Here is a 21,531-nt window from a genome sequence, read left to right on the forward strand (position 1 = left end):
TATCGCGAGAGCCTTTTGAAAGCATGAAGCGCATCTGTGAGGAGCCGTCTGCGCAGATCGCTCTCGCGGTACCTTGAGTCCACACGCCGGTGGATCCGCAAAGTGCAACATGAACACAGCGGACTTTCTGAACTGATATTCTGAGCCTGGACTGGATGTTTAATTCATATTTTAAGAGGGTTTTATATGTTTTAATCACATTGTGAGGGCGGACTGAATGTTTACTGATAGTTTTAGGCATATTGTAAAGGTGGGTTGAATGTTTCAGCATTCAGTTGTATTTTGAGGGAGGAGTTCGTTCGCCGTCCAGTAAACCAGGAAGTCTTAAAACAAGCCCCAGATGAGGAATGAGTAAGTTCAGTCTTATTTATGAATGAATGCGATTTTTGCACAATAAATGTCGGAACGTTTATGCGAATATTAGTTTGATAGACGTGAAGTGGTCTGGTCACGTGTTCGATGTCACTTGTCAATATTAGCGCGTTTGCAAGTGCATCTATTGTTTATCTTTGTGTTGAAACATGCTAGCGCATTTCTATCATGATGATGACTTTTGGAAATCGTTTGTGGATTTAAAATGTAAACTTTCGTGTTTTAAACTTCTCAAGTTAACGCTTTGAAATGCTGTTCACGGCCGTTGGTTTAGTATTGAACTGATGCGCATCCCTCTGCTGGCGGCGGGATAATAGTTGCTTTAAAACAATAATAATAACATCGTGTCTTATGGAGGAATTTCATGATATGTCTTTATGTTTTTCATCATTGTTCACTATGTATTCCTCTTCTTTTTGAACACATATGTAATTTGTATGAGATTAGAGAAACACACTGAATTTTAAAAGTAGGTACTTTCCTGCACCGCTACTGCGACATCAATCTAAAAGAAAAGTGGCCACAAGTTTGCCACAGTTAAAGAGAGAGCACATGACACAACTGTGACAGACGAGAGAAGGATTTGCTAATAAAAGAAGGTGATATCATGAAACCTGATGGTGACAGATGACTGACCTTTTGACACCAGAACCTTTGTCTGCCAGACTTTTCATCCTGCACTAAGACTGATTCTCCACATCACTTTTCCCTTAGGTTAGCCATCAGTCATGAAAAAGAGAAGGTCCTGTGTCCTCAATGTTGTAAAACCCTCTAAAACTCCCAGGACAGAGGGAAAAACATGTGTTCAGGATGAGGAAGGGATTGATGAAGAGGAGGAAGCCCAGCAAGACCACCCGCTGTCTTCTTCGGTCAGAGCAATCTTTCAATTCTATGTAGAGAAAAACATTGGGTTGGAAATCCTTAGCTTTTGTCTAAAAAGTATACTTTACATGATCGTTTCAGATTACAATTCAAGATTATAATCAAGATTAGAAAATCTTTTGATATTGGTGTTTAGAAAAAGAAAGATCCAATTTGTGATTGTTGATTTAAAAGGATTGTTTATTGTTGTGCTTTCTCAGAGTGTTGGGGATATAGGTGTCATAGAAAACATTACTTTGAAGAACTTCATGAGTCACCATTTGCTTGGGCCGTTCAGTTTCGGACCAAATGTCAATTTCATAGTTGGGAACAATGGAAGTAAGAAATATTTATATATATTTTGGCTATAATCAGTTTGTCCAATATGTTTCACAGATATTCACAATCTTTCACTTAACTGGTTCTCATTCTGTACATGAAAATTACAGGGAAAATAAGTGTAGTAAAAATCAGTATAATAATAATCCTCATGACATGCATCATAATTGTGATGTTTGTTTATTTGATATAATTGCTGTGTCCTTAAAAAAGCATGTTTTCATCAATTGTTTTTTATTAGATTTACTAAAACAAACAGTTCTTTATGTTGCTTATTAGAGACTTTATCATAAGCCATCATTTTCTTATGACTGTACATGTGTACTATTCTTCTTATTTCCGTAAGGTGGGAAAAGTGCCATTCTGACAGCTCTTATAGTGGGTCTGGGTGGAAAAGCAACCACAACCAACAGAGGAGCGTCTTTGAAAGACTTCGTGAAATATGGAGAGAGGTTAGTTTATTTTCGAATGCTACAGTCAAGAATCTCTTAATGTGAGAGTGTCTCTTCTCTTATTACTTTGAGCCTTTTGGGTACAGCGCTGCAGATGTTAAAGTCAAATTAAAGAACAGAGGGAAGGAGGCCTATAAGATTGAGACGTACGGAGACAGCATCTGTATCGAGCATCACATCACGAGTGACGGCTGCAGGACTTGTAAGATAAAGAATAAATCAGGTAATGTGTCCTTTGAGAAAAGAGATGAAGGCCACTTTTATATCCGTGACTCATATTCATCTCTTTTCTTGTTTTAGGGTTGGTTATCTCCACAAAAAAGGAGGAGTTAACTGCTATACTGGACCATTTTAACATCCAGGTGTCTTTATACTACATTCAAAATCCTCTTATTCATTTTTGTTTGTAATGTTATATGGTGTTCATACAAACGTAATTATCTTGTGGCGCTAATAGTTAGTGGTGTTTGCAAAGGCAAACATCACTGTTACTGTCGCTCACATTTTGGGTTAGCGGTTTGTTTAAACCAATCAACTTCAGCACATAACTCTGTATCTTTCGCTGTCAACTGATTTCAGGTTGACAATCCAGTGTCAATTCTTAACCAGGAAATGAGTAAACAATTCCTGCATTCAAAAAACGAGACGGACAAATACAAGGTGATTTTGTTTTAAAGAGATATCAAACCTCTTATCAGGTGCTAAAGTATTACAGCAAACATCTTTTGCTGTCTTCACGTAGCGTATTCACGTCATCTTTATTTCTGAAGTTTTTCATGAAAGCCACTCTTCTGGAGCAGATGAAAAGGGACTACATTCATATAAAACAGACCAAAGCTGTGACTCGTGATCAGGTGGAACGACAGGAGGAGGTGACTATGTTTTCTGTTGTTAATTTTGTTGGTTACACATTACTCCGGATTATAAACTTAAACGTGTGAAAATACATCTGAAAGACATCATTTTGATAATTGACATGAGCCATATCTACAAACAAGACTTGAGGGTTTGAGTTGTTTCAGTAAGCAAGAGCACTCAGAACACCTTAGCAAAGACGTCTTGAAAAACCCATCCGATCACATGCATTACATTTGTTGCATTCTCAGTGTCTTAAAGACCTCAGGCAGTTGTTCTTGCAAAAGAAAGAAAGGTACGAGTCTTTGTCATCCTTTGACGACATGAGACGGACCCTGGAGGACCTGAAGCAAAAGATGGCGTGGTGCTTGGTATGATCATTTAACACGTTTTGCAGAAGTGTGAAAGTGGTCTGTGTTGAACGTTTTTGCTTATAGGTGCAAAAGTTGCTTATCTCTGTTGCTTATCTCTGTCGCTTAAAGGTGCGAGAGATGGAATGTCAAGTTGACCAGCTCAAGGAACAAATCGAACGAGAAGAATCTCATTGCAAACATGAAGAAAAGCTGGAGCTCTGTCAGGTTAGTCTGGCTTTTAAAAAAATATAAATGACATTAAACTACGTTGTTTCCGCAATATCTGTCTACGTCTTGTGTCTAGTAAAAATAAAATACCTCCTTGTAGCATGGCCCCGTAAACTAACATTACTGTTTGGCATGCTGACCAAATGGTATATGCTTTGCTACATGATAGTGGCTTTGGGTAAAAGCGGCTGCCAAATGAGTAAATGTAATTTATTGTGCGTGTAAAAATAGTAATAGTTTAGTTATGTGTAGGTTTCGGTATCAGTTCCCCAAATGTTGGATGTTATCCAAACTGATCTGTGTAACTTTTTTATAATTTCTTCCCAGTTTAATCTGTACAAAAAAGATTTTTTTGTCCTTTCCAAACATTGCTTTATTTGTTAAGGTGAGCCATAATGACACCCTGCGCCTTAATTGTGACCTTTTTGCTCCATTTGCAATGTTAAACATGACATCTGAAAGAGGCTTCCCACCATAATGGTTGTTTCCACTTTTGCTTGATTTCTAGAACAAAGTTGTGGCTTCCGAAAAGAAATTGCAGGAAATCCAACAGAAGATTTCTAGAGCTACAGAAGAGCTGGATGGTTTGACAGAAGAGAGTCGAACGTTAAAGGAAGAAATTAAAGTAAAATCTAAAGCACAGAAAAATCAGGAGGTGAGATATGTTGCTTGATGTTGATGGATATACCATACGTTTAAATGTTTAAGAATATACAAGTTAATGAAAACCCTCCACCCTTTAAAACAAACTTTTTACTGGATTTAACTATGACAAATAATGACCCGGGGTAACAGTTGCCTTAAGTCGACAAGCCCCTTTTTTTATTAGGTTTGTAAGGATTGAATGGATTTTTAGAATGCCAGTTTTTCAGGTGATTTACTTCCGTGCTGAGAATAAATTAAAGCAATTAGAGAAGGAGCAATGTCTGGTCCGGGAGAGAATTCTCAAAATAAATCACAGGTGAGTTCAATCGTTTCAGGCTGTTCATGTCAATTATTGATTTATGGCATATTGAGTATGTTTATCGTTTTCATTTGGAAGACTTGCTGCCGTTCATCACGCAGAATGTTTAGCTAAAAGTGGACTCGGATAGTCCAACACGTATTGAGTTTATATCATGTGTTTCTCGTTCAAATGTAAAACACTCATATGACTCTGTCAATGCGCATCTTAAGCAGTGGAAGAAGTCATGAGGCGGAGACAGCGCAGCGTCTGAAGAAAATATCTGCACTCAGAAAGCAACTGGAGAAGCTTGAGGCCGAGTCCGCCGTGTTAAATCAAGAGATTAAAGACAAACAGCAAGCGCTTCTCAAAGGAAGAGAGGAATGTGACAAACTGAGGTAAAGCATCGAAACTGATTTGGGTTTTAAATACTAGCGGCAAAAAAGTGGTGCAATGGTGCTGGGTGCTCGTAGTATCAATGTCATAGATTCAGTTCCCCTTTATATTTGACTCTATTTTGATTTTACAATCCAAAGAGTGTTTGGATAAACGCGTGTGCTATATGACTGAATGTAAATGTTACTCTTTCAGCATGGAAGAGAAGGACATCCAGGTGTGTCTGGAGTCCAAAGTGAAGAGAAAGAAACAGCTCATGGCCAGCAGGTCCAACAGGCTGAGACGATTCGGTGACCACATGCCAGAGCTGTTGGAGTCTATTGACAGAGCTTTCGCTCAGGGCCGATTCATCAAGAAACCAGTGGGACCGATAGGTGACCAAACATTTGAAACATCGTTAAAAGGACTGCCTCAATCTTTCACGATTAAATGAATTTTGTGTTTCTTCATAGGTGCATGCATCAGTCTGAAGGATCCCAGTTTAGTCGTAGCTGTTGAGAGCTGCTTACGAAGTTTCATGAAGACCTTTTGCTGTGACAATTACAAGGACGAAAAGGTTCTGCAGGAACTGATGTCGCCGTATTTCCCCAAAGGCAGTCGACCTCAGATAATTGTGTGCAGGTTTACAGACCGCGTTCACAAACTTCAAGGCCGGTGAGAAATACTTTGGTATGTAGTATTTGGGTGGGCAAAGATCTGGCGGTAATGTTGTTATGATGTTGTCAGGGGAGTCCGTCATCCCGAGTTTCCTTCCGTCCTGGACGCCCTCAATATCGAGAACCCGGTGGTCACAAACTGCCTGATTGATATGAGAAGCATTGAGTGCATTCTGATTATCAAAGTGAGTGCATGAAAAACTGTTTGAAAAAGAGTGCATGAAAAAGTGTTGTAATAGTCTTAAGAGCCTCAGAGTAAAATGATTCTTTGATCTTAGGAAAAAGCTTGTGCAAGGAAAGTCATGCAGGGGTCAAGACCACCGAAAAATTGTCGCGAGGCCTTCACCGCCGATGGCGATCAGGTGTACAGCCATCGCTATTACACTCCTGAAAATGAAGTTCTGGTCAAGTATCTTGGTGGGGATCCCGAGGCGGAAATCCGGCAAGTGCCACTTTCATAAATATAATTACTTTTGGGGTTTAAACATGTCAAATCTTTAAACACAGAGTTGTGATTTTGCCAGGGAAGATTAACATCTTTTGCCAAGCGAGAAATCGCCATCGGGCTACAGCACCCCTGCGCTTTTAATATGTTTGTTATCATGCATTTTACAGGGCGGTGGAGTCAGAGGTGGAGAACAATAAGGCTCAGCTCTCTAGATTTCAGCTTCACTTGAGTTCAGTAAAGGAAGACATTCAATTGATGGAGGGGAGGCTGCGTAGTGTCGTCATGGCCTGCAAAAAGAACCAGGTATTAAACCGACCTGCACAAACAACACTGAAATCAACCTGATTCAATGATGCTTAAACTGACATGTCACATTGATGTTAGCAGTTTGCTTTTTAATTGAGAAAAAATATGTATAAGTCAGGCTTGGTGACATCAGTGTGCTATCAATCGGCATCAGTGATATCAAAATATTTATTGTGTTTTAGGAAAATATAATCAAGGTTAAAGCTTCAATATCAGAACTGGAGAACATCGAAGAACCTCAGACTGAGGACATCAGCTCTCTGGTGAGGAGTCCAACGGATTCCAAACATCAATAATGTCAAGGTTCATGTCAATGCGTGTCATGAAATAATTTGTGAAATGTGCAGGAGGAAGAGGCACAAGAGAACGAGCAGAAGATGGAATCACAGAGGGGAAATGTGACGGAAGCACAGACCGAATTCGAGAAACACGAGCGATTGCTCATGAACATTAATCAGCAATATAAAGGTGTGAAAAATAAAATGGAACATCTGTCAGATGAGATAGAACAGCTAAAGGTGAGAGAATTCAGACATATTTACTTTAACAGTGCGTTTTTTGTGAGCTTATCGTTGCTCTATCTGAAGAACTCACAGAAACTGCAATATTTTGGGCATTTATGAAGATGCTGTATATGCAGATATTCATGGAAACATCTTATGAAATATGTTTGTAGTGTATGTTGATTTTATTAGGGAAATTTACCAAGCAGCATTTTCGTGCAAATAGAGTTGGTTTCTTGACCAGTTTTATAAGTAAACAGTAGATGGTCAATTCAATTGTCCATTAAGTATTTTGTTCAAGCTTTTCTTACCCATTTTCTTTTATATTTCAAACTATTGAGATGGTGGTCTAGTGGGTTAAACCACTGAACTGATAAATCAAAGGTCACTGGTTCGATCCCAGCAGCCACCACCAGTGTATTCTTGAGCAAGACACTTTACTCCATGTTGCTCCAGGGGGATTGTCCCTGTAATAAGTGCACTGTAAGTCGCTTTGGATAAAAAGCGTCTGCCAAATGACTAAATAATTATTAAATTATTATAATTATAAATTATTATTAATTATAATTATATAAATTATAAATTATAAATTAAATTATATTGATGATGTACAGATTCAAGTAGGTCATTTTCAGGCTTGTGCTAAAACAGCAACAGATAAAGTTCTTACTGTCATCTGAAGGAGGAGCAGGTGAAAGCCGACGGTGAGGAGACTAAACTGGATCAAACCATGCAGATCTTAACGAAAAGACTAAAGAGCCACCAGGACAATATCCAGGCGATGAGAGCTGAACTGTCTCTCAAAGAGGAAGACACTCGGGTATTCACAGATTCACATTTGTCCATCATACTGCACTGTATCCTACTTAGCTTGGTAAAAATGCACGCATGCTCTTCTTACACTAGATAACTGTAGTATGAGATTCATTCATGTTTGGGAACTGTTTTTTTTTATAAGACGTTAGAAGCCAAAGCCAAAGAAATCTGTTCTGAGCGTCAGAAGATTAATCGGAGTGCGAAAAGCATCGATGCTGAGATTACACGGCTGCGACAGAAGATCAGCACTCATGAAAGAAATCACGGCGACAAGGAACAGGTCGTTCGGTATGCACTGTGAAGTCAAACATTTGATTCGGGTTCAATCTATGTGAAGTTCTACAGACAGCTTTTGTGGCATGGAAAATTGAAAATGTCCATAAACAGACATAGTATATATTATAGTAACATAAAGTGGAAATAAACAATACGAAGTTGATATTTTTTGTTCTATTTTGGGGAAGAGCTTTAAATAGTTTCTTTTTAATCAAGTATATTGGTATTGTAGATATAAAATGAATGTAAACACTGAGATAATTGTTAAAGTAATGTATTTTCAGGGAGTACGCAGAGGCTCACAGTAATTACAAAATCAAATCCAACCAGCTGAGGGATCTGAAGAAGTTTATTGATCGTCTGGACAACATCATGACCGACCGACAGGCTCGATACAAAATATTGAGACGGTAACTTCTATGACATCTAGTTCTTACATCTCCCCAGACAAGCAGGCTTGACACACTATAAAGTTATGCTACAAGCTGATTGGTTGAAAAGTTTGAAAAGTAAACACATTTTATATGGAAACAAAGATAAGCACTTCTGTCAGTTGTGTCTGTTGTTGTAAACGCGAACACAGTCATTTTAAGGGTTTGGATGTTTACCCAGTTGTGTATGAATGTGTAATTTGTATTGTATTGTTTTGTCAGATCACTTTCCGTGAGATGTAAGTTGTATTTCAACAACTTCATGATAAAGTTGCAGTGTTGTGGCTCCATGATGTTTGACCACAACAATGAAACGCTGTCCATTTCGGTATGTTACTTTGTAATTTATTTCTATTTGACTGAAATGAGTTTTGCTTGATTTTTGTATGCAATTATTATTCTTATGAATGGTGCTCATTATTGTTTTAGAGTGATTTAAAGCAGCCCTAACACACAGGGTTTCTGCCAATCTCATATTACTCTTGAGAACCTATAGAGTAGTATTACATACGTTGTATCTTCAAAGAGTATTTAGTTTGATCACATTAATAAAAGATAGATACAGCTGTACGATTACATCAAAATCATGCGGGGGAGAGGGGTAGACTGAACTAAAGCACAGTGTCAACAAAACACAGACATCAGTTTCACTCACCGCATGAGGTGAGTGGTAAGAGCATTCCGTTAACAACGCAAGGTTGTGGGTTCGATCCATGGGGATTGCAAAGACCTATGTAAAAAATGTATAGGATAAAGCAATGTAAGTTGCTTTGGATAAAAGCGTCTGCCAAATGCCTAAATGTAAATGTAAATGTGAGGTTCATGTCCGGCATCTTTTAGCGTTGGGATGGCTGCATATATCAGTTTCAAACCATCTCCAAATCCAGCGTTATATCCATTGTTTATATAACTTTCATCACCCAAATGATTTGACCCTAACAGTTTTATATGTTGGAAAAAAAACTTTCTGAAACCTGTACGATTGCTGGGGGAGTGTATGGAGCACAGTCATACGCCCAAGTCGTTTTTAGAAAAGTTGACCATGTTAAGCATGAGAAGACAACACGTTTAACATTGTAAAGAAGTCAGAATGCATGCAACATCATTGTAGCACCCCTTTAACATACTACATTTCAAAATGACAACACAAGGAGAATATGATATACTTAAATCAGCATCGCTTAAAGACAGTACAACAGATACATCTTTGATGTGTAAATGCTGTAACATTTAAATTATGAATGCATCAAACGCTTTGTCCTGTATGTTGTGTTCAGGTGAAGCCTCCGGGACGGGAAAATGACACCGTGAGTGACATGCGGTCTCTTTCAGGTGGAGAGCGCTCCTTCTCCACCGTCTGCTTCCTTCTGTCTCTTTGGGAAATCACAGAGTCACCCTTTAGATGCCTCGATGAATTTGACGTATATATGGTATGTACTTTTGCGCACACTTTGTTCTGAACACGAGATATTTGTTGAGTATTATTGTTTCTAAACCCTTTCGTGTGCACAAGGACATGCATAATCGACGTATTTCAATGGACCTGCTCCTGGAGCTCTCCGAACGTCAGCAGCTCAGACAGTTTGTCTTCATCACACCTCAGAGCACCAGGTGAAGATGTCCTCCCCTTCATACGAGCTAATGTCACGGTTTAGTTTGCTCGACCCTTTTTTTAAATGAACCTTGTGAAGAAATATTTCACCAAGGAGTCGTATTTAAGTAATGTTAAAATAAGAAATTATATTTTGCACTTAAAATGAAGCCGACAGTGTCAGTCACAGGTTGACAGATGTTGAGTTTGTCTTTACAAAGCTTATTCATTTTTACCTGCATTTTTGTAGTTAAATGCAAATAAACAATGCACCCTTAAGAACCTAATATAACATACAAGTATTACTCATTTGTTTTTCAAATCAATGTGTCTGAACGCTTGAAACGCATCATCCTTGTCAATCAGTTTTACTAGATGCTTACTTGAAATTATTTAATACAATTAGCTCTAGTAATCTAATGACAATGAGTACCTTTTTACGTTTCTGTGTAAACTTTTTTTTTCAGCAATCTGCCTAGAAGTGCCCATATCAAAATCCACCAACTTCAGGATCCAGAAAGAGGCACAGAGGAGGAGAATGGGCATTAGGTACAGAGAGACTGATGTGAGAAATGTGCTGCCCTTATGTTTGTTTTATTTATGTTTTATTTATATCGAAGTTTGGTGTTTTTTGTTAATAGCATTTATGTGCAAAACATGTGCCTTTTGTTTTATGTCTGTGTGAATACAATGCATATTACTGTTTCTGCGAACCATTTTCTGTTGATCTCTTCCTTTGGGAAAAACAGAAAGCGGTTGTGTTTTTAACTGTCAACACCTGTTCATGAGTTCATATATTTGTCAGTTGATACCTGCATCCTTTTTGTAAACCACAATGCTGAGTTAAAGTAACTGTTCCGTTTGTATCCTCTCGTCACTTGATTTGTGGTCACTCGCACACATCTGAGCACCTGCGTTCTGAAAACAACCCCATGGAGAGTTTATTGATTTTAATCACAATGTTTTCAGTGCAACTGGTACATACGGAGATAAAACATGCCACATATAAAACACAAACCTCATAGTACACCATTAAATGACTGCTTGAATTTTGCTTGACCATATTAGGTACAAATATTTACAGGGCAAATATGTTCTCTATATATTGGGGATTTGAGTTTTACAAAGATGAGCCTGTTCCTGTGGTTCACAGGGTGTTTCTTGCCATTTCTCAGGCCAGCGAAAGATCTGGGACACTGCATTGTCAAAATCCTGGGTAAACAGAAAATATGGAGAAGACTGGGAATAAATTAAAAGGGTTGCGCTATGTTTAGCTCTGACTATTCACGGGTTCGTAAGGAGCTCTTTCGAGGGATGCGGCGAAGTTAAAAACCGTCGTGTAGAAATATCGATTTACAAAAACAGCTTGATAAAAATGCGGCACACCGAGGGTAACGTGTACCAAACTAGGGGAAACAAATCTATTACTTAATTTTTTCGCAAAATGGTATATAGTCTTTTTCTGTATTATTACTAGAAACTAATGCACAGGCGACCATTCATGCATGTGATGATGTAAATGTAAAACACTATGAAAAATAACGGAAAAAACTGTTCATGTGAGCTTTGGTAGTGCAGCAATACAGTGTTTCGTTTGACGGCAAAACAAAAAACTTTCGTTTAACTGGTTCACGTGGCAGCGCAAAATAAAGTGAGCCGGCAAAAGTTAACGCCAGATGCCAAACTTCAACAGAGGGCTGTAATGTGCCTTACAGAAGCATTTACAACATTCATTGTTATTGAATAAACATGCACCCAAGGGAGGACATCGAATGGCTAGATGATTAACAAACTTAAATCTCACACATTAGATTTGTTCTTGATACTATCATTTATATAAGGCCTCCCTTGTATTATTTGTCAAGGTGGCCAAAATGAAGAGAGAGAGAGAGAGAGAGAAGTGTTTTTTACACTTAGAACATGCATGCAAATAACTTACATTTATATTCTCAAGTACAAGCACATTTGGAAGGAGGGCCACACAAACCCCTCCGTAAATTCGAGTATTGAAGTTCAACAGACTGATTTCATCGCAACATTTAATGTGACATTTCGGTACCCAAACTTCTGCGTGAAATTCTGCAGTATAGATGCGCGTGAAATATTGAAATATTGCAGCTAGAAATGAAATACGGCAGAGCACTTCACTAAACGATGGACGACCGGAATGCTGGATTTACACGTTACCTCGTGTTTAAACTAATATTACTCTAAACTCCTAGCATTTAGCATTCTCATGCACACAAGCTTTTCGATCACAGGAAGGAAGTTCGTAAAAGTAGTCCGAAACATGTTAATCTTGTGGATATGAGGATGGAGTCGGATCGTGTGTTCAGTCCGTAGCATGCTAGCGTGCGCTGCCTCACTTCTGCATTTCGCACTGCAAGAGCAGCACGATGGACGGGTCGCTCTTGGCGGCTTCTTTGAACTCGTCTAGTGAGATCTGGTCGTCGTTGTTTTTATCCATCTTGCTGAAGATTCGATCCACTCTCTGCTCGGGTGTCAGGCCGTCTTCGTTCATCTTCATCATTATCACCGTGCCCACCATCTTATAAATAGCCTTTACACGAGAGAGCGAGAGAGAGAGAGAGAGAGAGAGAGAGGAGATGTCACATGGAGGCGTTTAGATACTCATTAAACCTCTGCAAATGATGAAGTGAAAAGATTTTGGTGAATCATCACCATTGCATTAGAGATGGTTTTATTCAACAGTTGTGTTAGAACAATTATCGTCTAACAGCACAAATGTTTGTACCTGTCCCCCCTAGAGCTGTCAAGGACCTACATTTGACAAAGTTGAGTTTTAATTTTGGATGACATGTGATTTTTAAGTTCATCCAGAGCAAGCTAAAGCTAAAAGAGATTGACAAGGAAAGCTTGTCGGCGAATAGTTCTTTTTCTGTACCTCTATGATCTCCAGCATCTCTACTCGAGTGATCTTGCCGTCACCGTCCAGGTCATACATGTTGAAGGCCCAGTTGAGCTTCTGCTCGAAGCTGCCGCGTGATGTGATGGACAGGGCGCAGATGAACTCTCTGAAGTCGATGGTGCCGTCACTGTTCTTGTCGAAGGTCCTAAAGGCGTGCTGGGCAAACTTGGAGGCGTCGCCGTACGGGAAGAACTGCAAAGAACAATCCAGATTCTTTCATCCGGTTAGTGAAACTGGGCAGGCTGGGCTGTCCTAGAATCACTTTGATTTATTAAAGGAACAGTCGTTCCAAACTCATATAACGTTATGTTTAGAGCGCAACACAAAATGTGATGTCTTTACGTAACTCTTGAACAGTGTAGAAGAAGCTGTCTAAGAATTCTTTTAGTACAACATTCAGGTTTTCAATTTGGGGTTGACTACATTTAAGAGGAATTATATTTTCTACAGCAAGAACAGCACGTTCAATCTCTGTTGAATCATTTAGGGAATAAGTTGATGCTTCTTGATGGTTAGTCTTTTCACAAAGACTATCAGAAAGTAATAATTCTATAAATTTACAGTTCGTAGCTTCCAAGGTGGTTTGTACTTCACTCCAGTAGAAGAAGGTTCTATTAGTGTTTAACTAATATGATCATAAATGAAGTTTATTTTGGAGCCTGTGATATTCCTGCTCTTTGATCCCTTAGACTTGATGTTACATGTTTAAGAACAAACACTTCACCCAGAGCATACAAGCAACAGTGATGAGGTTAGATGATGACTGGCTTCATTTGACCTTTCACTCTTAAAAAAGCTGCTTCAAAAGGTTCTTCTATGCCAAAGAAACATCTGAATAAAGGTTCTTCAGATTATAAAAAAGATAGGAAGAGATGGTTCTTTAAAGAGCCTTTGACTGTATGGTTCTTTGTGGAACCAAAAATGGTTCTTTATGGCTTCACTGTGCAGAACCTTTAAAGCATCTTTATTTCTAAAAGTGGGAAAAAATTGTGGAAGGTTGACAGTGAAAGCCGGTAGTCTCTGACCTTAACGTAGAGCTGTTGAAACTCCTCCAGGTTAAGTCGACCACTGGGACAGTCTTTCAGGAAGCCCTTGTACCACTGCTTCAGCTCGTGTTCATTAAACTCTGTGTTCTTCACAAGGTCCTCCATCACCTCAGGGGTCAGTTTGCTGTTTTGCTTGCCCATGATTACTGAAATAAAGAGCGATTACAGTGACGGAAGAATCTCAAAGCTGGCTCTTGAAATTATAACGACCCTTGTTTGATCTGTAAAAAAACGCTCTGCTGCTGAAATGTGACTGTAATTAAGATGTTTGAAAGTCTTAAAGCTCTTTAACACGCCTCCCCGTCTACGGAGAAGCTCATTTTCATTATACCTATTTTATTTCAAATCAAAATGAACGCCATCAAACGCTGTCGTATAGGGTTTGGAATCAGAGAGCCAATACACTGTCTATAAAAACCTTTAAAGAGTAGATAGCATGAGATCATGAAAATGACATTTCATCCAGTCTGTTATGTTGCCGTGTTTGAATGTAAGCTGTCTGCCAAGTTGTAAAACCGAAGGTGAATAAATTACAAAGTTATTTGCTTGTAAAAATGGGAGTCGACTCTGAATCACACAAACGAGACGTGGACTAGTTCGCCTGCGTATCTACGTCACTACAGATAGTCACTACACATGCTGAGACTGCCGCGAAAACTTATCTCTCCTCCCCCAAACACTGTCACTCGTTCGTGATGCGTGTGTATCATGTCTAGTGTCTGTGTTTTGCGGTGTGACGCAGTCGGTCTTATTTCAACTACTACAGGAAGAACGTCTGAGGGAAAAATGGTTACAATTCATATTTCAAACGATACCAAAGGAGCATAACCCCAGAGTTTAACTATGCGCGCATCATTTCACCGAACATTGCTTTAAGAATCATTGCGCGTTCACTGCAGGTTATGTGAAACGACAATCCTTGAAAGAGGGGGCAATACAAACTCTATTTGGACTTGTTAGCTCCACTGAATTACATCCAGTAAGTGTGTCTTTTCATTTTTGTCTTAACTTCAAGAAATATTTTCGTACCTTATGTCTGTGTTTAGCTAATGCATATAAGGCTAACAATAGCATGTACAGTTATTTCTGGGGTGTTACAGTTTGTTTATCTGGCTATTAACTTTGCATTTTGACACATTTGCCGCACGTGCACCTATATAGATATATTTGGGTTTTATATATATCATTTTTCATAACGTCGACTTTCTGAAATGCTCTATGTACCATGACAACGCACAGTTAAGACGAAATAAAAGTATTACTAACGTATTAACAGTATTTTTATTTCATTGATGAGCAAAAGCACAACATGCATGTTGTCACACTGGGTGTTTTTATGACAAGAGTTGTCACTTGTCACGCACAAACATCTGCTCCAGTCGTGGTGGAGTTTGTAGTGGATTAGCGTCTTCTTCCTCGTCAGACTCGGGCACAAATCGCCACCATCTCTAGCTACACATATAATATACATGACATCCAAACACATGTAAACCGTAATCCTGTGATGATGGTAGGGGGGTTCCATTTGCGAAAAATGATGAACGCGTTTGACCAATAACAACAGACTACACCATCTGACCAATCACATGACACAAGGTTAGCGGGTAGGAGGGGCCTAGACGGATGAATCGCGGAATGAATCATTTGAGAGTCAGTCAAGAAGTAAGGCACGAATAACTGCCTATTATTACAACATTATAGTGTTTAAACACATTGTATTTACTTAAACTTGTTGTTGGACACTCCATAAACCAAAGTAGGAATTAAAAAACATGCTAGGTTCTCTTTAACATCCACAGAAGCTTTCTGATGCACAAAAGGTTTTATAGAGATAAGGTTCTTTGGACAGTGAAGATGTGAATAAAAACCTTTAATGGTTTTGGAGAACCAAAAGGGCTCTTTTCTGGCATCTCTGCGAACCATTGAGTGTAATCTCAAAATGGCCAAATATTGTTGGATAACTAAAGAATAATCAGACAGCCCAGTCAGTATGTACCCTACTCTAGACATTTGCTTTCACATCAGTCATGAGAAAAAGACATTTAGCATTAACCAGTTATGCATGGAAGGAAACAAATGGTGTCACACATATTTAATGCTTAAGCAACACAGTAAGTTGTACATTAGTAGGCTATTATTCCCCCAACAATAAGCGTAAACAGATCGTTGGAGACAGCCTTGCTGTGTTATTCGGAATAAAGCAGTCAGAAGAGTTGATGTGTAAATGGGCAGCTGGTAAAATAGGCTACACATGGGGAGGGGCTGTGAGGAGGTTCATCTCCATGTGGAGCGCCTGACTCCTGCTCGCAACATCTTCTGCATCAAATGTGCATGAAAAACACAGCACACTGGAACACGTTTCACAAGAATGCTGCTTCATTTCGAAAGGTGTCAGCTATTGTTCCTTGAACGACAACCCAACATTCACTCTTATGTAACAGTGCTGGGTTATCTCAAGCACCAATGGCTGAACAAATGACCTTGAGAAGGCAAATCACCGGGAAAGAAACGCAGAATTATTAGCTGTTGTTGTAAATGTCAAAATGAGAAAGAGATACAACGCGTATAATGTCACCAACATGCTGTTGGATTCTATGTCGTCTTGATGTGGCACGATATGGATCCGACACAAATTGTTTATACTGTATATGTCTTGTTTTCCATTTAAATGAGCGTTTCATTTCACGTTGAAAATTTGTGACGCGATAGCATTCCGTGCCAGCCTGCAGAGAAAAGACGCAAACGAGTCTGTCTGCGCTTTAATCAAATAAGAAAAAATAATCTTTCAAATGAGGCTGATAAACACTCGTGCATCACACAACACCGAACGCATCGTGGCATTGTCATTTAACAAATCTGTAACGAGTAACTCGTGAGCTTTTGATGGAAATGTAACGGTGTGCCAAATGCGCCAGAGCGCAATATACTGTGCTTTAATAAAGCCTAATATACTCTTACGCGCTCGATCGGCCATACAACGCGGTGCTTTTTTATTCAATCATCCATCCATTCATGTATTCATTCCTGGCGGTTTCGTAGGGGGTGTAAACCTCATTGCTTCTTTAGAACAAATAGCCAGATCCACCCAAAAAGCCACGGATGCGCTAATGAACATGAACATGTTATCCCCGTGTACATGCATGCGTTCGCCTCTTACCTTCAAACAGTTCGGAATAGGCGAATGGAAATGTGCGCCGGTGCTCAGGACCCTTAAGGTTTTGCGTGTGCCGAACCCAATTTCCTCGGATTCGCCGCGTTTACGCAATGCCTTATAATGTGTACAGGTAATTCCAGATGGCGCGAACCCGCTTCTATCTGTGTGTGTGCTATGCGACGCAAGACATGCGGCATACAGCGAGCATCACCACATCAGCACCACGATACTGCCGTTCGGCTGCGTGCGTTTGCGCATATTGTACGCTTGCAACCCTGCTCTTAAGGGTGCTCATGTCAGTAAACAATCTATTAAGCGTCACACCATCAAATACACCGTCGAAGATTCATTCTGACAGTGTTTTTAATGCGTACGCGCTCGGTGCCAAAGGTCTATATTGGCTAAACCTGTTATTCAGCTTTAAATGTTTTATTTGTGGAGTGCACGAGATTCCAATGCTGTATGCTTGATTTAACTGTGAAGTGTTTGTTTATTATTTAATATGGTCCCAAAGCAGCTTAACAAACCTCTTATTTTCCCCTTACATGTGTTAGATGACAAGATCCTTGGGACGAACCAAGACTCAGGTGGGGGAGCACACCTCCTTAGGCTGGTACATATTTATGCAAAACATACAAACGCACATACATGGTTGTTTCAACTAGGTGTTATCCAGCCTCATGATCATAATGACTAGTTTGTTGTTTAAATGTAATGAAAATAAGAACAACTGCAATGGCAAAACGTAAAACACATAATGCAGGTGTGGAAATAGTGATGGATTAACCATTGATTTAAGATCCTGTATCTTCAGTTGTTCATAAGTAAACATCTGGCAGGTGTGGGCATGTGTTCATAAAGTCTGTGCATGTCAACATTTATGGTATTAATTCATGTTGTATAGCTGGATGCCGTCTAAGAAATCAAACATAAATTATATAATAGTTTTTATTATTTGTGTTATAAAGTTGCATGATGATCATTGACATTGTTACAGGCCTTTGGGATCGCTCAGACACTGTACACATGAAATGTGGATTCAATTACATTGAACACAAGAGTCAGATTGTCTGATAATGCGGTGATTAATGCTACCGCTTGTCATTTTAACTGGCTTTCTAATCAAATCTGTCCGTAGATTTTGTACAAGCAGTCTGTTTCCTTCTCAGATCTGACAGCTGTCTCAGATAATTAAACAGCTGGAAAACAGTTTTATTTATCAATCTGCTCAAAGTACCTTTAATTTGCGTCAACCTTCAAAATCTATTTCAGGGCAAACAGTAACTGAGTGTTTTCAATTTAGCGTTTTCAAAGAGACATCTAAGATCTTAATGAGTTTCTGTGCACTTCATAAACTCAATTTCAGATCATTAATACATAATGAAATATAGCAAAATGAGTAATGCAAAATAAGTATGAGGTAGAACACAAATATGTACAGAGTTATTTAAATGATGTAAATATAGTCTATCCATTATCTGTCATTCTGTATGTTTAATCATGACATTTAGTCATTTAGCAGACGCTTAAGCTTAAGAATAAATCTTTAAGAAACCAAATACAGAAACTGTACAAAAAATAACTTTGATACACAAATGAGACTCTGGACAATTTCAGTATAATTCTCTGTATATAATTTAATAGAGATGCATTTATATTTTTTTAGTTCTTGATCCCATAAAACATTTCTGGTCTGCTACATGTTTTCTTAAAAACATCAATAGTTTGTGTTGATATCAGCACTGAGAGGACTTCTTCCTGGAGATTGTGTTAAAGAAGGATGGAAAAAATGCGAGTTTAGTGTCCTACAGTAAATGTCAGATATCTGTAATGTTACTTACAGTATGTGCTAGTGTACCCAAACACAAACTATTGATGTTTTTAAGAAAACATGTAGCAGACCAGAAATGTTTTATGGGATCAAGAACTAAATAAATATCAATGCACCTCTATTCAATTATATACAGAGAATTATACTGAAATTGTGCAGAGTCTCATTTCTGTATCAAAGTTATTTTTAGTATAGTTTCTATATTTAGTTTCTTGATGATTTATTCTTCGAATTAAAGTGTATGCTTTTAAACAGAAATAGAAGTGTTGTCATGATTAAACATACAGAATGACAGAAAATGGATAGACTATATTTCTCTTCCAAAAGCAACTTAAGCCCACATGTAAAGCAAGGGTTCTCATTTTGTCCTCCTGTAGGACTGCTTCATCTGTTGGAGATCCGTCTGCATGAATGAAACCCGTAGAAAGGTTTTGGGCAGAAGGGTTGTGAGATGAATCACTGCAGAACAGGGCCGTCAATCCACAGGCTTCAATCTCTGGTGACTCAGCTGAGTTAAGTGAGGAGAGGAGAGTTTAGGGAAAATGACAGTGTTTCCCCATCACATCAGAGGTTAAGTCACAAGTATCAGCACTCATCCGTGTTAAACGTTTTTTGCTCATTTACATTTTGTCATCCACAGTATAGCCCAAAAGACCACATTGAAGATTTGTTAAATTCATACCATTATGTCAATAAATAGCTTTCCTATAGCTCAGTGGTAAGAGCATTGCGTTAACAACACAAGGTTGTGGGTTCGATCCCATGGGATTGCAAATACCTTTGTAAAATGTAAAGGATAAAGCAATGTAAGTCGCTTTGGATAAAAGCATCTGCTAAATGCCTAAATGTAAATGTAAAAGTAAAAAAAAACTTGATCTTCACCAACCCTGTCACTAGTGTCTAAATACTCATTTAAACAAGGCAGGTCATGATACCTGTAAGATCAGAACGAGGGATCATTGTCGAATCCTGGGCTGCTGAACTGATTTCAGACACGGGAATGATGCATTCTGGGAAAATAGCCAGACATGACATCATCCTTCTTGGCTTCGGCTGCCAGTGGGAGAACCGAGCTTTTTACAATCCAGCCATAATATGTGGTTATGATAGAAGAAGATACCCACTCTGACCGAACGAGTGTTTAAATCAATAACTGAAACAACATATGAATGCAGCTAATGTTTGAAAGAACAGTGTGTTACAAACTCAACGGTTTTACTGCCATTCGATCGATACATATGAGACTCAATTCTGAACTCCACATCGGATTCACGTTCAGGCAATTGTGCACACACAAAGATATTCCGTCCCTTTAAATGGCTCAGATCAAGGCTTCAGTCTGAGCCAACATGTTTTTTCTATCATTTTATTATTTTTATTATCATGCAACACTGTAGCTTGTCCAAATCCTCAGGAATGAGCAATTGTAATGCTGTCACTCGTGTGAGAAAACTGCATTAATCCTGACCAGACGCTGACACACACAACTGACCTTCAATCCCAGTTTCACCCCTTTTCTTGAGAACCTTCAGTGTCAGGACAGCCTCTGGATAATGATTTTAGAAATCCATTAGTGAAGCGGGGGTCCACCTTTATCTTTCCCGTCTGGCGGAGGACGAATGAGTCGGTCAATGAAGCTGATTGCATCTCACTCCTGCTGTGTGCCCTGTGTGCTGAATCCACAGGAGCTCGCGTTAGATCTGGAGACAACAAACAGAGAGGATTGACATGACAGGCTACTCATTACAACGTTCTCTGTCAAAATTTGCTTCTGACTTCTAACTGGAGTTTTTGAGACTATGACCATAGAAGAAATAGACAATTTAAAATTGAGATTTATGGGTCTTTAAAAGTTAATGATCAAACTGCCATTTCAACTGTAATGAAATCTAGAGATGGTGAAACGCATGTATGGTTCACATTACACCCCCAAAAACAAATGTATGTATCGTGTGACATATTTTTAATTGGAAAAAACAATTAAGAAAATAAAATATTACGTTGAAACTACTTTCAAAAACAATTTGTATTTAATAATGTATCAACAGTGTAAAAACAATTGATCGTTTTTATTTTGTTATTTGGAGCGGTGTTAGTATTTGCACTGTAAACAGTACAAGCACATTGGTCCTTAAAGTAAAATCTAAATCTTTCTTTTGCAAAATGAAATTTTATATTTATATATTTCAGTTTCTTTCTTTTGGTTTTTGATGTAGATGACAAACATCCATTACTAGGCACTTGCACATCCTTTTGGTGCAATAAGTATTTGCTTTAGAAGTTATTCTTTAGTCTATCACCGCCCGCCACACACATGTTTTCACTATCACAAGAAAACTAAATCCAAGATGTTGTTGTCACACTGGATTCAGTCCTCTCATTAGTCTATAGCATCCATTGGAGGGGTTTTTACCATGGATACACACACACACACATCCATCTCAAGGCTTTCAGCATTAAGCAGCCATGGACTCCTGCTCTTTTGAGAATAAAAGCATTACACATACTGTAATGAGATATAATGAGCGTGGCTGAAACAACATCAACCTTCTCACCTTACGTCCAGTCAAGGGCAAAATACAAGACAGAGTGTCAAAGACGGATGATAAGAAGTGCAGAAGGTGTCTCAGATCTCCTGTAGAGCAGCTCCTGATTATAGGACGGCGAATGGCTCAGCATCTTATGAAGCTGAAGAGTGAGCTACTATGTGCATCATGCTGCTAAGTCACCCAGCCTTCAGGCACT

At 38.8% G+C, this 21,531-nt stretch overlaps 2 protein-coding genes and 1 long non-coding RNA gene across 5 annotated transcripts; 1 reads left to right on the plus strand and 2 right to left on the minus strand.

Moving 5' to 3' along the window:
- The first annotated feature begins 73 nt into the window (after window positions 1-73).
- On the plus strand, window positions 74-10,692 carry smc6 (structural maintenance of chromosomes 6). Of its 3 annotated transcripts, none has more exons than XM_056767244.1 (27): window positions 74-351; window positions 1,087-1,241; window positions 1,455-1,572; window positions 1,919-2,024; window positions 2,111-2,247; window positions 2,325-2,386; window positions 2,604-2,684; window positions 2,795-2,896; window positions 3,131-3,250; window positions 3,362-3,457; window positions 3,969-4,115; window positions 4,333-4,421; window positions 4,637-4,801; window positions 4,995-5,173; window positions 5,252-5,453; window positions 5,526-5,640; window positions 5,734-5,897; window positions 6,071-6,206; window positions 6,392-6,472; window positions 6,557-6,727; window positions 7,395-7,586; window positions 7,671-7,816; window positions 8,089-8,214; window positions 8,458-8,563; window positions 9,513-9,665; window positions 9,749-9,846; window positions 10,294-10,692. In XM_056767244.1, exons 2-27 carry the CDS (start codon window positions 1,101-1,103, stop codon window positions 10,373-10,375), a joined length of 3,315 nt encoding a protein of 1,104 aa, XP_056623222.1. In that variant the 5' UTR covers window positions 74-351; window positions 1,087-1,100; the 3' UTR covers window positions 10,376-10,692. The 3 variants fall into 3 exon arrangements, with proteins under 3 accessions (XP_056623222.1, XP_056623223.1, XP_056623224.1); XM_056767245.1 differs by having other exon boundaries at window positions 4,640-4,801; XM_056767246.1 differs by having other exon boundaries at window positions 75-351; window positions 7,395-7,532.
- A 69-nt stretch (window positions 10,693-10,761) lies between these two features.
- vsnl1b (visinin-like 1b) lies at window positions 10,762-17,267 on the minus strand. Its single transcript, XM_056767247.1, has 4 exons — window positions 16,959-17,267; window positions 13,781-13,947; window positions 12,732-12,947; window positions 10,762-12,386 (listed from the first exon to the last, which is right to left on the minus strand). Exons 2-4 carry the CDS (start codon window positions 13,940-13,942, stop codon window positions 12,189-12,191), a joined length of 576 nt encoding a protein of 191 aa, XP_056623225.1. The 5' UTR covers window positions 13,943-13,947; window positions 16,959-17,267; the 3' UTR covers window positions 10,762-12,188.
- A 1,752-nt stretch (window positions 17,268-19,019) lies between these two features.
- On the minus strand, window positions 19,020-21,468 carry LOC130437228 (uncharacterized). The gene is made up of 3 exons (XR_008909154.1): window positions 21,342-21,468; window positions 20,279-20,486; window positions 19,020-19,294 (listed from the first exon to the last, which is right to left on the minus strand). It is a non-coding gene; the product is annotated as an uncharacterized LOC130437228 (long non-coding RNA).
- Window positions 21,469-21,531: the final 63 nt, after the last annotated feature.

The sequence above is a fragment of the Triplophysa dalaica genome, chromosome 15 (assembly GCF_015846415.1).
Source record: "Triplophysa dalaica isolate WHDGS20190420 chromosome 15, ASM1584641v1, whole genome shotgun sequence".
Taxonomy (NCBI): domain Eukaryota; kingdom Metazoa; phylum Chordata; class Actinopteri; order Cypriniformes; family Nemacheilidae; genus Triplophysa; species Triplophysa dalaica.